Genomic DNA, 15,145 nt, shown 5'->3' on the forward strand with positions numbered 1-15,145 from the left:
CCCTATTGCTTAGTTTTGCAATATTTTGATGCCAATTATTCCACTTTCCTAAACAGATCCTCACAGTAACTGGCTGGCTTAGAACAACAAATCTAATATCGTAACATCTCCCCCAGTGCAACTAGAGTTATTGGTCCCATGGCTTGGAATGAATGCCACGGTCAATTGCAGAGTGGTAGTCCTCTCAGCACATTTACTGATTCCAAGTACCGAAGTCAGAGTAGTCTTGAGGAGCAAGTCACTCTATGATCTTACCTACACCAAATTAAGCCTACTTTAATTCTGAATGAGCGTGTCCACACAGGTGCAATTTAACAAATCCACACCTTTAGTTAATTTGTATTAACTTTCCTGAGTGTCTCCATGTAGACAAGCCTTCTGTTTTTAAAATTAAATATTTTTAAAAACCTACTGGACCAAAAAAAAAAATCAATAAGATTTAGCACTCTATTTTTGCATTTACATTTGTTAATTTACAGCACTTGTAATCAAAGATTAATCAATTAAGGCCAGAAGGGACCATTAGACTATCCAGTCTGAACTTGTGTGTAACATGATAAAGAATTTTGCCTAGTTATCCGTGTTGAGCCCAATCCCTTGTGTTGTACCTAAATGTTACACGAAAACCCAACATAGCAACACCCATTTTAACTGGATTAAGTAACAGGCAGTTACTTTTACTTAGTCCTCCATCTTTGTCAGGCAGCTTGCAAATAATGGGAACTCAATCTGGATTTGAAGAGAACGGCGTTAGCATACTGGGGACATTGCAGCCCAAACATCTCCCCTTCCCCTAAGGGCTTTTCATGCCTTTTGAGCAGTGGTACTCCAAGGACCTGTCTACATTAGGAACATTTTCAAGAGGACATCACTATAGTTATCCTGCAAACCCCTAGTCAGAGGTGCTGCATGGGTATAAAAAGCAAGGCTTTACACTGGTGCTGCTTAATCCAATAATTTAACCACTTTACACTTGTGCACTGTGTCTGACGGTAGGGGTTTAAACAGGAGTAACAGCATCAAGGTAATTATATCTATGACATTTTTCAAATGTACACCAGAAAAGAAGTTTACAATTCTGCATGCATTCCCTTTTGAAGGGGGAGCGGCACAGCTGCTCAGCAAGTAGTTGAGCTGCAGCTGATTTGTGCTTTATTAGCGTGACCTGAGGAAGAGCTCTGTGTAAGTTGGAAAGCTCATCTCTCTCACCAACAGAAGTTGGTCCAATAAAAGCCACCTCGTTTCTCTAGTGTGCAGACTGTCAGTCACTGTGCTTCTGTTTTGCTCAGCAAATTTTAGCTTAGACATCTGACAATGCATTAAGCACTTCAGATGCAATTATCAAAAGGCAGACTGGTGTCATCTTCCACCCAAACCCCTACAATCAACAGCAAAGACTAAGAGCAACTTATCTTCTGTCCTTTTAACTTAGCATTTCCAAGATCTACTGTTCTGAGTCACATGGCATCAGCCTTCCATGTGCCAGATCTGAGAAGGAGGGTGTGGAATCTGTTATTGTAAATACCCATGACAGCTTGAAACTCACTCACTCTGCTATGTTCAGATAGCCACAGGATGCCACAGCGTGAAGAGGGGTCCAGCCCTCATTATCCTGCTGGTTTACACTGGCTCCATTTTCTACCAGGAACTTCACCATGTCCAGGTTCTCGTCTATACAGGCCTATGGGGGAGGAAGCAGGTGGTGTTAAATATAGTAAACAACTTCCATTTTCGGTTTACTAGCAGTAAGTGATGCCTAGGCTTCACACCCACACTACGCCTGCTCACTGATGTCTGTCTACCTGACAGCTCTGCCTCTGATATCTCTGTACTGGTTTGTCCTGTTCCCTCCCTCCCCCATACGCACCCTGCCTCAGTGGAAAGGATCATGCTGTAAAGTGATCTGTCTATATTCATCTTAAGTATGCCATTAGATTCCTATAAGCAAGGCAACTTGTAGATTTATTTAGATCATGGTGTTCCAGAAAAGTTTCAATGACATGAATGACAGGACACTCCAGGAAATAACTATTGCATTAGGGTTGTACAGCCCAAGTATGAGTTCAGGGAAATTAACAGTCAAACATGCAGGAAAATCAGAACTTCTGCACACGGGATATTTGCCCCTTTATACAGATGAATCCGTAGTGAAAATGAAATTTTACTGAGAAGTAACGACATAAAAATGTCATATTGTTACTCAAACTCATTTATTAAGAGTAGTTTTTGCTTACCTTACTGACTAAAATTAAATCTGACTATTCCTGTTAGCACTACAGAATCCAAACAGCTATTCAAGAGAGAGTGGGATTCTAGTCTAGCATGCGTATCAATACTACTAGATTTCAACTGCAGAAACTTTTGCTATGAGGTTGCCAGAAAGAACCAGCTTGACTTTCAGATCCCAGGCTAAGCCTGCAAACCTGAGTGTAAGGACAAATGTTTTCCCATGTAACCTGAGCAGATCTGGCGTTGAAATCATTTAGACAGACATGGATCCTCACAAAAACATTTGTACAGTCATGTTTTAGACTGGACCACCACTTAAGGTTTCATTCCACTGTGAAGATGATTTTGATCCCCCTTTAGCTTCATCAAAACAATCTGCCCAATAGTTGACATACAGAGTGGAATTCTTCTGATCAGTTTTAGGCAAATTGGACAATGTTTCAAATATACACAAGCTCGCAAAAGAGAATGAATACTTGAAAGTTATACACTTTATCCCTTCATTGCTCAAAAGTAGCTGGACTCATTTGTGATTCTCTGTTGTGTTCTTGTTTGTGCCTTTCAAGGAGTCCTTTTAACTTTTTTGGCAGGGGAAGGAGTAGATGGGAAGATAAAACGAGTTACTTGGAGGCCAGAGGTGTAGTAAGTACTGAAGGATTACACACCTCCTATGTTCACATATATGGGTGTTTGGCCTCTAGCCAGACTGATCATCTGTAGGCCATGGCTGCAGACTTCCTAAGGTCCCTAATGAGGCCACCATGGCATGTTTGTTGTGATACACAACCTGAAAATAGCCACTTTGTGCTTTGAACAAAAAGCCATTTCACCACCAAAAAACAGTGAGGAAACAAAGAGCACATTTTCTGAAGTGAAATAAAAATACTATGAGGTTCCCTTCATAAGCATATTCACTCCTCAAACATCTAAAATAAAAAGCCTGCATTCTGTAATTAAACTATAGCAGATTGGGGGATGGGGGAGTGTCAGTTATTAAATAGTTAGGACTCTTACCACTCATGTCCATCCAGGAGTATTTGTGTTCTTTTACCAGCATATTTGCTCTTTCAGCAAGGAACCTATTTTGAAGCTTTAAACAAAATCTGAATATGTTAAGGACACACTCAACTGATGCTGAGCTAACTAGTCAGGAAGGGAGGTTTTCAAAAAAAGATGACAAAATTCTTAAGCTTTCCCATCTCATGGGTTACACATCATTCCTGTCTCTAGCCTGCAGGGAAGCTGCCCTTTAAAAAAAAAAAAAAAAAAATCCTGCTGTCTACTGATTTGCACCTGAATGGAGATGGGGTGGCTGGACTGCTAGGAGGAATTTTTCCTTTGTAGGATTTTTTATTACAACCCACTCCCTACCCTTTAAAGCCCTGAGGCATAAGGTGGAGGGTGTCTAAGGCTATGTCTACACTACAGCTCATGTCAGCACAATTTATGTTGCTCAGGAGTGTGAATAAACCACCCCCCTGAGCGACATCAGTGCTTATGTCAGTGTAACGTATGTGGACAACTCTATGTCAGTGGGACCTTCTCTGACCAAAGTAGCTTCTGCCGCTCATAGAGGTGGTTTTATTATGCCAATGGGACAGCTCTCTCCCATCAGCATAGAGTGTCGTCACCAGACTCACTGCAGTAGTACAGCTGCATTGGTGCAACTGCAGCGCTGTACATGTAGACACACCCTCAGCTAGCGCCTTAGTATTCTCCATACCCAGCCAGTACGCTCCCTCTCTCTGAGAGCATCAAAACTGGACTGGGAAGCACCGAAGCAGAGACGGGGCAGGTAGCAGCAGCCTGATCTATATGTGGGAAAGCAGCTCGCACCGCTCAGAGGCAAGAACTGCATACCCTTGGCAATTATTCCTGTGCAGCCCAAAGGTCACTGCACTCGGGCCTATTACAAGATTTGGAAACATCTACCAATTACGAAAGGAAAAAGCCTCATAGATCATTTTCTCAAAAAATCCACTAGCATTATTCAAAATCAGAAGTATAGCATGAGAACAGTTTCAGTCACCTAAACAGCTTTAACGCGGCCCCTGCATTTAACCCAGAACCACAAAAACCAGGAGACAATCCTAGATACCCCAAAATACACATCACTTACTCCAAAGGTAGGACTACATACCCGGACTATCCTACTCGACAGACAATGCAATATTGGAGTATTCAATATCAACTAAAGTACATTCTCTTTTTATCGCAACAAGCTATTCCTGGGTTACTTTAGGTCACAGGCAGTCACCCAAAAGAGATTTGTTTTCAGATCTCTTCCTCAAAGTGACCACATTCCAGACAACCCTCTCACAGTATATTTACACTTTTCATGTATAAGAAGTGTTATACATGTCTCCAACTCTCAGTTATTTTTGTGGGCTGTACGGAAGCAAAGAGGAAGTTACATGAGAGCAGAACAGGGAGGATTTATTTAAATCACACATTTTAATCATGATTTAAATCAGCAAATAGGAAGCCTTGATTCAAATGACTGATTTTAAATCTTGTTTTGCATTTGCACCTTTTAGTCATTTTCCTAGAGGTTGTCTCATTGTTAGTAACAATTAAGTATGTTGAGAGTCTTTTCACTACATTTGGTACTTTATTTGCTAACTAGGAGTATAAACAATATCTATACACATTTAATCAATTATAAAAGCTTAATATACACTTCTTCAGAGTCTCAATTTTTACAATTTTGAATTGTTAGACAATTATGAAAGACGCATTTCTTATTTACTAGATTTTTTTTAACTAGTGATTTGTATTAAGCTGCATTTGGATGGAAACTGGAATGGATGGAAATGTATTGATTAGCATACACACGAGAAAAGGGATTAAACAAAACATTTTGAGTTTGAAATTAAGGATTTCTTAGTAGTTAAAACTACCTTAAATGTGCTGGATACTTGACAAAAATTTGCAGCTTTGAGTGGTTATGCAAAACAACTTAATTTCAAACTCAAAATATTTTATGTTTTGTTTAGAATACACAAGAGAAAAAGAAATAATCAGTAAATTTCCAAACTTTGGCATTAGTTTTCTAGCGTTTCCACCATGAGACTAAACAGGCCCAAGTCTCTGTACTCAAAACACTGAACCATGTTTAACATTGTACAGTGAAAGAATCACATTAAAATTTTTGACTCTGGGACCATTTATTCCATTGAATTTAGCACACAGGAGTCCTCTTCAAGAATTTCATCAAAATGTCTCCATCATACACCAGTTCTACCTAGCATGCTTACAGTTCTATACACAAATTTTAAATTAGGTTGAGCTGGAGGCAGAATGGAAGGTCATTATCTCTTTTTAGGGGACAGGTGAGATTAAGTCTGGGGAAACCTGAATTAAAGAATAGACAATAATAAGCTTAGCCTTCAAAATTCAAAGATATCATCCTAAACACAAGATAAGATTCAAGATTTCCCCACCCATGTCTCAATAAGTTATATTTACAAACTCAACTCCATGTTACCTAATTTTTCACCTGGGAATGTACATATTAAAAAAAAGCGAATTATGCCTGGAAATCTTGTATGATCAATAAGAGTAAAGAAAAGGACTTAACACACAACATTTTAAATGTTTCATGACCCATAGTTTTAGCAGACTGCAGAGAACACTTAAATTCGCAGGGAACAACTTGTAGTATGGGGTTTTGAGATATAAGTTAACTTGGCAAAAATTATACATTTGTTGCTTGTGTAAATTACTTTGTTATTCTGTTTGAGTTTTACCTGAAAGATAAACTTTAAACGATTGACTTTACAATCAGGAGAATGTACTCACATTGTCTACACTATATGAGTTAGACAGAAATAGAATAGAGTTTATTTTGTTTATCATCCGAACTACAAAAATAGCCACCACCAACTATAACTGCACAGATTGGGTGTCAGCTAAGGGAACTGAAATGGTCCTCACTCAAACCACTAGATTAACTGGGCTCCAAGGAAGCTTTCTAGATGCAAAAAAAGGGGGAAATGCATTCTTTGGGGTCTCTGTCTCGTACTGGCCTTGAATTTATCATCCTGCACGATTCCTGTGGAATGCAAGCTGGAAAGAGAAGGGATAATGGGATAAATCCCCACCTGTTCCTGTAGGGTTACCATATTTTAATTTAAAAAAAAAAAAAGGACACTCCACGAGGCCCCAGCCCCGCCCCAACTCCGCCCCTTTCCCAAAGTCCCTGCCCCAACTCTGCCCCCTCCCCTGAACGCTCCGCCCCCTCCTGCCCATCCCTCTCCCCTGCTTCTGGCCGAGCGGCTCCGGCCCGCCCCGGCCCCGGCGGCATATTGTATTAATACAGCACACAGCTTTCAAATTCTCCAAAAGAAGCTTAGCATAGAAATAGAAAACACTGTTTTTCAGCTGGGCAATTGTTTTGTATGAAACGTGGAAGACAAGGCCCCCTAGCTACACCATTTACTGAATTTTGTTTTCTTGTGTACGGCAAAGTAAAAAATAGTCAAGAATTCTCACCCCTTTTAGCTTTAGACAATACAAGTGTCCACTTACAACAGTTGCTCAAATGTGGAAACACTGCAAGTTTCCTCTAGAGCAGGCTAAAGTACAGTAGTTGCAGTGTGTGATTGTGTAAAACTTGCAAAAAGAAGAAGAAATACAGCTTGCACTGGGATCACAGAATCTCAGGGTTGGAAGGGACCTCAAAAGGTCATCTAGTCCAACCCCCTGCTCAAAGCAGGACCAATCCCAACTAAATCATCTGATGGAATGGGAGAGGAAGGAGAGAAATTATGGATACCATCTGTACTGTTCACTCTAGCCCAGAGGTTCTCAAACTGTGGGTCGCAACCCCATATTAAAGGGGTCACCAGGGCCAGCGTTAGACTCGCTGGGCCCTGGGGCTGAAGCCGAAGCTTGAGCCCTGCCGCCCGGGGCTGAAGCCAAAGTACAAGGGCTTCAGCCCGGGGCAGTGGGGCTCAGGCTCCCACCCACCCCCACCCGGGGTCATGTAGTAATTTTTGTTGGCAGAAGGGGGTCTCCGTGCAATGAAGTTTGAGAACCACTGCTCTAGCTAAGATTTTCAGCAGGAGCCAGCGTCGGCCTCTTATGTGGGTAAAAGTATTAGTGACCCATGTATTTTTATTGGCAGCTACTTCATTCTAAATGCTTTTTACAGTATATTATTTTATACTTTAGTGACTCTCACTGCAAGTTTCATGCAGTGCCTAGAACTAGGATTCAAAGGAAGATTGCTTGTATGCTTCAAATCTCTGGCGTTGCTGAGTAACTTCTATCTGCACCTCCTTGTGTTCGTCTCTCTGGTCCTGGCAGGGGACCAGACCCCCTAGCAGTTTTTCATTGGGAGGAAAAACTCAGTTCATAAAACTTGCAGTTTCCAAATATTAGCTTCCCACCTCCAACCTCAGGTAGCAGGTACAGATCCACATGATTGTATTGCATTATCTGGCAATAGCTCTTGCTAAGGTGGTCACTTAGAAAGCATGAGCTAATAGAAAGGGACACAAAAACATGGGGGCACACAACACACAAATCTTTGCTAGATCAGCAACCAGCTAAAATCTCATTTCTATTTGAAATACTATCACTATGAAAACATTGCTAGCTGTCAGTCCCGCATCAGAAACAGACAGTGCACATGGAGGTCTGTCCCAACAGTTCAGAGAATTGAAATACACAGCAGGGTGGCTAAAAATCAATTATTTGATCAAATGCTTTTTGAGGAGAAAACCTATCTAAAGATAGTTTTAATTAAGATACATTACAGTTCAAAGATCTCATCTCATGGAATAGGGATTATACATTCTAATTCTATAGTATGAGACAATATATTCATGTAATGTTTAAGAAAAGTTTTGTAAATGAGTTTCAATAGTTCATGGATTAGGGACCCAATTTTATGGGGTTCCAAGGGCTTCTGTGTAGAAAGAAAGAAAGAGAAAGAAAGAAAGAAAGAGAGAGAAAGAGAGAAAGAGAGAGAAAGAGAGAAAGAGAGAGAAAGAGAGAAAGAAAGAAAGAAAAGGTGAGAAATAACAGACCTGAACTCTATTGTCCCTCTGCAAATTTGTGTACACAGAGTCAATCCCTTACCTCTCTCTAAAAGTGCAACGTTTCAAAAAGTTCAATGAACAGAAGATTGTTGGGGGCAGAATAGATCTGGACAAGGAGAAGTCTGGAGATAAATGTGAGAAGGGAGGGACAGGCAGTAGAAACAAAAGTGAAACTGATTGAACAGCATATTCCAAAAGTCTTGAGGTCTTTCTGAGTGTAGCTTTCATTGATTTGAGATATACCATACCATTCTCTCACTAGAAGGGAAAAACCTATAATGGCAGCAGGCCATAAGAGAGACCCAGTTTGGGAATAAGAACCATTCAAGAAATAGATGTTTGATGATTATGTTTTAAAGAAAGTCACACCAGTGAACTGGTGGAAGTCACTTAAGCACTTGGATTTAGAGACTGTTGAAGTGATAATCTCACTTTTAACAGCCTTAGCTTCTTCTGCTGGTGTAGAAAGAATATTTTCTTCCTTTGGACTAATTCGTTCCAATTTGAGAAATCGTTTGGGACCTTAAAAAGCAGGAAAGCTTGTTTTTCTTATCCAGATTATGAACAAACAGGAAAACGAAGGTGAAGACGACTGAGTTAGCTGCAGAAGCCAATATTTTAAGTTTCTCATGTTGACCTGACTGACACAGTCGATTTAATTTTTTTTTTTTAATATTTCATTTAACTATTTTAGTTAAAAACAATTTTTAACAAAAACAAACCTGATTTTAAAAAACTTGAATGTTTAACTAAACTCAAATTCATATGCTTGTTTTGTTAAAATATTATGTTTGCTGTTGAAGAAAAAAATCCAGAATACATAACGTTGTTTTAGTTAAATAAAACAATTTAAATGTCTGTCGGGTGATGTTCTCCTCCTAATACAGCAGACCAAGAAAATCTCCAAATATTAATGATTAACCTGTTGAATTGGAGATAGTTCACCTCCCAATGACTTCGTAAATATCTGCTTCAATTACCTTTGGTAAATGAAATAACCAAAAAATCATTCATTTTCTGATATAGCTGTAAAACTAATCTGAGAGTTTTCAAAATAAATCACTTAAAAATGTATAGTGTGTACCTTCTAAAAATGAAATTTACATCTATCTCTGAGTTGTGAAGAATATGTATTAAGGTTATAACAACCAACAAGAATGCACTTTTATGTAGAAAACCATGATTAAATTGAGTCTGACTAGTGATTTAAATGATGATTTAAATCAATTTGATTTAAACCAAATCCACCCTGATACACAGCCAGGCTTTCTTTGGATTTCACTCCTCTTAGAAGGAGACATGAAGAGTGGCAGAGGTATTGAAGGGGACCGGACACATCTGGGCCGCAATACACCAACACAGATACCAACAATCTGCTCAATGGGGCTGATGGAAGATTTAGTTTAGGGAAATAGAAGAAAATGTGATGAAATTCTCATGAAATGTTTGTGTCCGACCAGATTTACTGCTCATTTATGCCAGTCATCTCAGAAGAGATCCCCCACAGGTCCCCAGAGAGACTATTTAGACTGTAAGCTCTTTGAGGCAGGGACTGTATGTGTTTGTAAAGCGCCTAGCAGAATGGGACCCTGGTCCATGACTGGGGATCCTAGACACTATCACAATGCACCTATATATAGGTGAGACACCCCCTCCCCCGCCTCCAATCCCAGCATAAAATTTCCAAGGAATTGTCTGGAATCAGCTGGTTACAGGAAAAACCCCATAAGTACGGAAAATATGGATGGGTTCAAGTGTGGATGAATACTGAGGCAGATGGAGACATTCAGAGTATTACAGATGTCCATGTTATGCTCCCCCCTCCTCCCCGAGGGTTCACCAAATTTTATGGGATTTTACTACATACTCCAGAACTGAGAGATCAAACTATGTAGACTTTAATTAACTGCTTACAAATAAATCCTGAAATTGGCCATGTGTCACTCCTTTCCAGGACACAAGTAGAACAGCCCATATTAATACTTTAAGAGAGTACCTTCGCTCCCCAGTACTCTACAAGCCTCTTAATTGCCAATTTACCGGTGTAGTTTGCTAGTGTGATGTAAGTCAGTTAACCAAGTTAAATGGTGTGACTGCACTTGAGTCAACTCACCTATGCCAAGGGTGATCTTGGCCCACAGTATGTTTCATTTCTATACTTCACTTAGTCCAATTGAACAAATATTTAGTTTACAGATAGTATGTCCCATTGCCCTATGCCATGTGATCACAGAACAGCTCCCATGTCTACACACAAGAGTTTGGGAGCAAAGCTGCCACGGAGTAATTGCTTATTCACTGTGCTTTAAAACCATAGACCACTTCTGCATTTCCTGGGCTTCCTCCCCAGTTTAGCAGAATTTGTTTAAGAGTAAAAAACCTCCACAAAATTAGGAGATTTGTTTGGATATGCAGAATGGGGAAAGGGTGAGCAGGGTAACCTGTATGGCTTTCATGGCATGCTGACCTTTACTATAAATAAACTGGCCTGTGGCAGAATCCTGTATCAGCACCCTTCCATGACTCGCGCAGCTCTTAAGAGAAAAGGCAATAATGTTGCTGAGTCAGACCCCTGGGCAGCAAGCCTCACCCATTTCTAGCAAGAGAAAACAGTATTGAAGAGCTCTATTTTAACATGCACTTCCCTTTGCATATGTGTAGAGTGTAAACAGTCAGCTGCGTACCACCTTCTTACTGAGAATTACAGCTAGAACAGTAGAAAAGTTGCAATGTAGCATGCAGCTAAGTAATCAAGTTAAAGAGATTCAGTCCCCCACTTTATCCCATCTTGACTACTGCAACGTCCTCCTCTCTGGCTTCCCAAAGACATGTTGCCCCATTCAGTCTATTCAAAATATTGCCAATAAACTTCCTTGTCCATGAATTTGTTCATGGAACTCCTGATTTTTTTTTATCCTTTCATTGTCTTCCCAGCCAATATAGTCTCAAATTTAAACTTTGTTATCACCTTCAAAGTTCTACATAACTCTGCCCGTCCTTGTCAAGCTTTGCACAATCAGATTTTAATATGGTCACCTCCAAGCCTCTTTCATGCAGCCCACTCTCCATGGTAGGACCTCACTTCATGCAACAGCACAGGCCCTACCCTGCCCATATGTAAGTCTCTCGACAAACCTCCCTGTCACACTGCCAATAGTAAAGTGATTTGTATACAACTTGCCTATTTTTACTCCCTTTCCCTGACCTCTGCCTTTAGATTATGAGCTCCTCAGAGCAGGGACTGTGTCTAAGTGTTGGAAAGACAGCTAGAACTACTACATAAATAAATAAATAAAAGGGCAGCAAACATGTATTCCTTTAGTGTTCTCCTCAGAAGGAATCTATCCTAGAAGAAACCTGAAGTAGGCACCTTGGCATCACGAAGAGGTAGCTCCACCTATTGAGCGGCAGGAGATTCTGCATTAGCCGTCAGGAACAGTAGAAGCTGCTGATTTAGCACATGCATCCAAAGAAGTGGGCAGTAGCCCACGAAAGCTTATGCTCTAATAAATTTGTTAGTCTCTAAGGTGCCACAAGTACTCCTGTTCTTTTTGCGGATACAGACTAACACGGCTGCTACTCTGAAACCTGATTTATCCTGTCCACCCTAGGAAATTTACCTGGTGCTGTCAACAGGCATCTGTAATGGGAGCAACCAAACAGGTGCAGCTAAGCCATTTTCAGCAAGTTTAGGCAGGTCCAAATCATGCTAAGAATTTAGTTTTAAAGGTTCGCTCTGAACAAGGTGGAGTTAAAAGAGTTATAGTAGCTGGATACTGGCAATGAGGAGTGCCTAACCATGAGTACAGTACTATGCTCTGAGGGTATACAAGAGTCTTATTCGGTTCAGAAAGCATGGTTTCTGCATCCTTCCCCTCCATGCAAGAGACTAAACGAGTTTAGTGTCAGTTGTCATATGCCAAACTAGCTAAACAGCAACTAAAGTTACTCTCTTGCTATGGACATGAAGCCTTTAAAGCTTTCTCTCAATCAGCTACTGTGACAGAACTTATGACCTACTTGTCAGATTTTTACTAGAGACATCATGAAAGTTATGTTCATGTTTAGTCTTTGCAATAAATATGGTCAACCTAAATATTTGTCTAAAAACAGTAAAAGCAATTCACCCTTCATAAGAACTAATGAAATCTAGTTATGCAAGTAAAATGTCTGGAAACAAAAATATTCTTTGTATTTTTGGCTGATTTTGGCAATTTTGTTCAGGATACCACCACAATGCATTACACAATTTGATCCCTACTACCGCTACAATGCATACTAACAATAGTGTAACTGAAAGATTATAGGAAAAAAATCATGTTTTCAGTTTAATTTGTGTATTTGGCTACACTTTATAAAGTCAGTTTCCTCTGTTTGGATAGGTCACATAGCAACACTGTTGAGAGGTAAAAATTGGAAAATAGGTCAAAAAAAATTACAAGAACCAGGAGGGGGATTCTGAAGTTCCCAAAGCTACTTTTAACTGATTTTTTTAAAAACTGAGCAAAATTCATGAAGACTGTCTTTTTAATACTCAACCCTTTGCTTCCGTTGTGAGAGGAAGGTCTTCCCTCCAAACTGTTAGTTCTATAATATGCACAACTGACTAAGACTAATTTATTTGGCATGACTGATTAGGAAGTTACACAATACTACACTGACAATTTGCAGTTATATAGCATTACCATATCATGACAGCAGAGTGCTTCAAAGCTTTTAATGAGTTGAGCTCAACCACCCCACCCTCCCTCTTTGATGTAGGTAGATATTGCCCCCAATTTTACAGATAGGGAAACATGAAGCAGAGAGATTTGGTGATTTACCAAAAGTCACACAGGAAGTCTACAGCACAACCAAGAGTAGAACCAAAATTACGTAGTTTATTCCTACCCCTTAGCCACAAGATGCCTTGATGTATTAGATGGTGCACCTCAAAGATACCTAAAGCCAATACAATGTCCTGCTCCCTATGTAATCAAGGAACAAACTGTTCGGAAGATTTGACTGGAGCTAACAAGCTTGTAACCTGACTTTAAAAGTGGCTGAAGATTTACAACAACCAGGAAAATGTCAGCTGCGCCTGAAGATTTTAGTTACTGTATTAACACCCTGGTCTGTGAGAAATGGCAGTCCAGTGAAACCACACAGTCACTACTGTACATAGGTCTTACTAAGTTTTGTTACAGCAAGATTTATTAATATTACATTCTCTTGATAGAAGCAGAACATCTGCAGAACAAAGCCTTTGACTCCATGACTTCAGGCTAGGTTTCTTCTGCTAAATGCATGGAAAGGGTAAAGCTATTGTGTCAACATACACTGCAAAAGGACCAGCACTCAACAAATAAAGGCAAGCCTGATGACAGCTGAACAGCATCAGAGTTAAATCCGGGAACACAGAGACAGAAGTTCAGAGAAAACAGAACGGAGCTCCCAAAATAGCTTTGCAACTGTCACCGCTAGCAGTTGTCAGCACGGGAAGGTATGACCTTGCCATTATGTCCCATGATCACAGCTCTCCACTTAAAGGGTCGTTTGTCAGAACTACCACCACCAAAAATCCCACTTTCAAGTGATCCTGTATCTCCAGCACCAGGTTACATTTGCCAGTGGTTCTGTAAATCCAAATATCTGCAAAAGAGTAGCAGGGCTTTCCCCACACACTTCCAACCTACCCTTGCTAAAATATTAGTATACCCAATGGGAATACTACGGTAGGCACTTCCCTGCCAGGAATCCACTTTTAAAATCCATTTTCATTACCCTTTGAAATCCCTCATGCAGGACATAACTGTTTCAGAATTCTTATATTATAACTATAACAAGAGAAACTCCTAGCATACTAAAAATGAAGGCAACACTGTTTTCTAAGCACCACTTATGTGGCTGTGTTGCCCCATGCTTTGATATTAGTTGCACCATTCTCACCAAGAGAAAGTAATCTTTCTAATCTGGTGGCTGAAGAGTTACAGACTGCTGTCTCCTTTTACTGTCAAAAATATTTAAAACCTTAAAGTCCACAGCAGTATCAAGGCCAGTTAACAGGAACATAAGACAATTCCCCTGAAAACACAGTAGCTGTTATAAATCAGAAGACAGTTAATAAAAACCCTGTACGGCTGAAAGAAAGGGCAAGAAGGTAGCAGACAGTGAAAAAGATTTCAGTAATGTAAACTCATTGGTTTAAGCACAAGACTTGGAGTCCAATTCTGGATTCTCCCCAGGGCCATGCTATTGTCTTTACGTGTTCTTGGGCAAATCACTTCAAACCTTGTTACTTAAATTTACCTCCTCTTAAAATGAAGATAAATAAGCCACATTCACATAGTTTCTATATTCTCTCCTTTCACCTGGTTATCCCTTGGCATGTTAGTACTCTGTGATACAATCGCCCTTGGTAAGTAACAGGTGCCATCCATATAAAGAAAGCAAGATCAGACTGACACGTAGCCCCTAAATTTAGTCAAGCCAAAAGTTTGCTAAGCTAGGCCTAGGAAGCAAGGTAATAGCCTCTGCCTTTGCTATATGACAGGCAAACATTCATATGTATGTACCATCACCACTGCAGACAGCTACCCCCTCATTAGATTTGCAGGCAATTAGCATTTTGATGAACATGCACCAATGATCTGTGCCAATTATGCAAAGTACGTCTCTGCAAACACTACTATTAAAGGCCTTTTTTATGGGCTGATCTTACAGTACAGCATCTTCCATATGTAGAGCAATCAGGGCCGGCTCCCGGCACCAGCTTAACAAGCAGGTGCTTGGGGCGGCCAAGGGAGAAGGGCGGCACTGCGGCAATTCGGGGGCAGCAGGTCCCTCACTCCCTCTAGGAGCAAAGGACCTGCCGCTGAACTGCCACCGCC

The 15,145-nt window shown here is 40.3% G+C and overlaps 1 protein-coding gene across 6 annotated transcripts in view; it reads right to left on the reverse strand.

Moving 5' to 3' along the window:
- The window catches only part of PPP1R12B (protein phosphatase 1 regulatory subunit 12B), a 158,097-nt gene that overhangs the window by 123,185 nt on the left and 19,767 nt on the right, over positions 1–15,145 (reverse strand). For all 6 annotated transcript variants that reach the window (XM_054025622.1, XM_054025620.1, XM_054025619.1 and 3 more), the window contains exon 2: positions 1,551–1,681. In XM_054025622.1, the coding sequence (XP_053881597.1) occupies positions 1,551–1,681 (131 nt within the window). The remainder of the gene's footprint in view (positions 1–1,550; positions 1,682–15,145) is intronic.

This window comes from Malaclemys terrapin, chromosome 4 (assembly GCF_027887155.1).
Source record: "Malaclemys terrapin pileata isolate rMalTer1 chromosome 4, rMalTer1.hap1, whole genome shotgun sequence".
NCBI classification, from domain to species: Eukaryota; Metazoa; Chordata; order Testudines; family Emydidae; genus Malaclemys; species Malaclemys terrapin.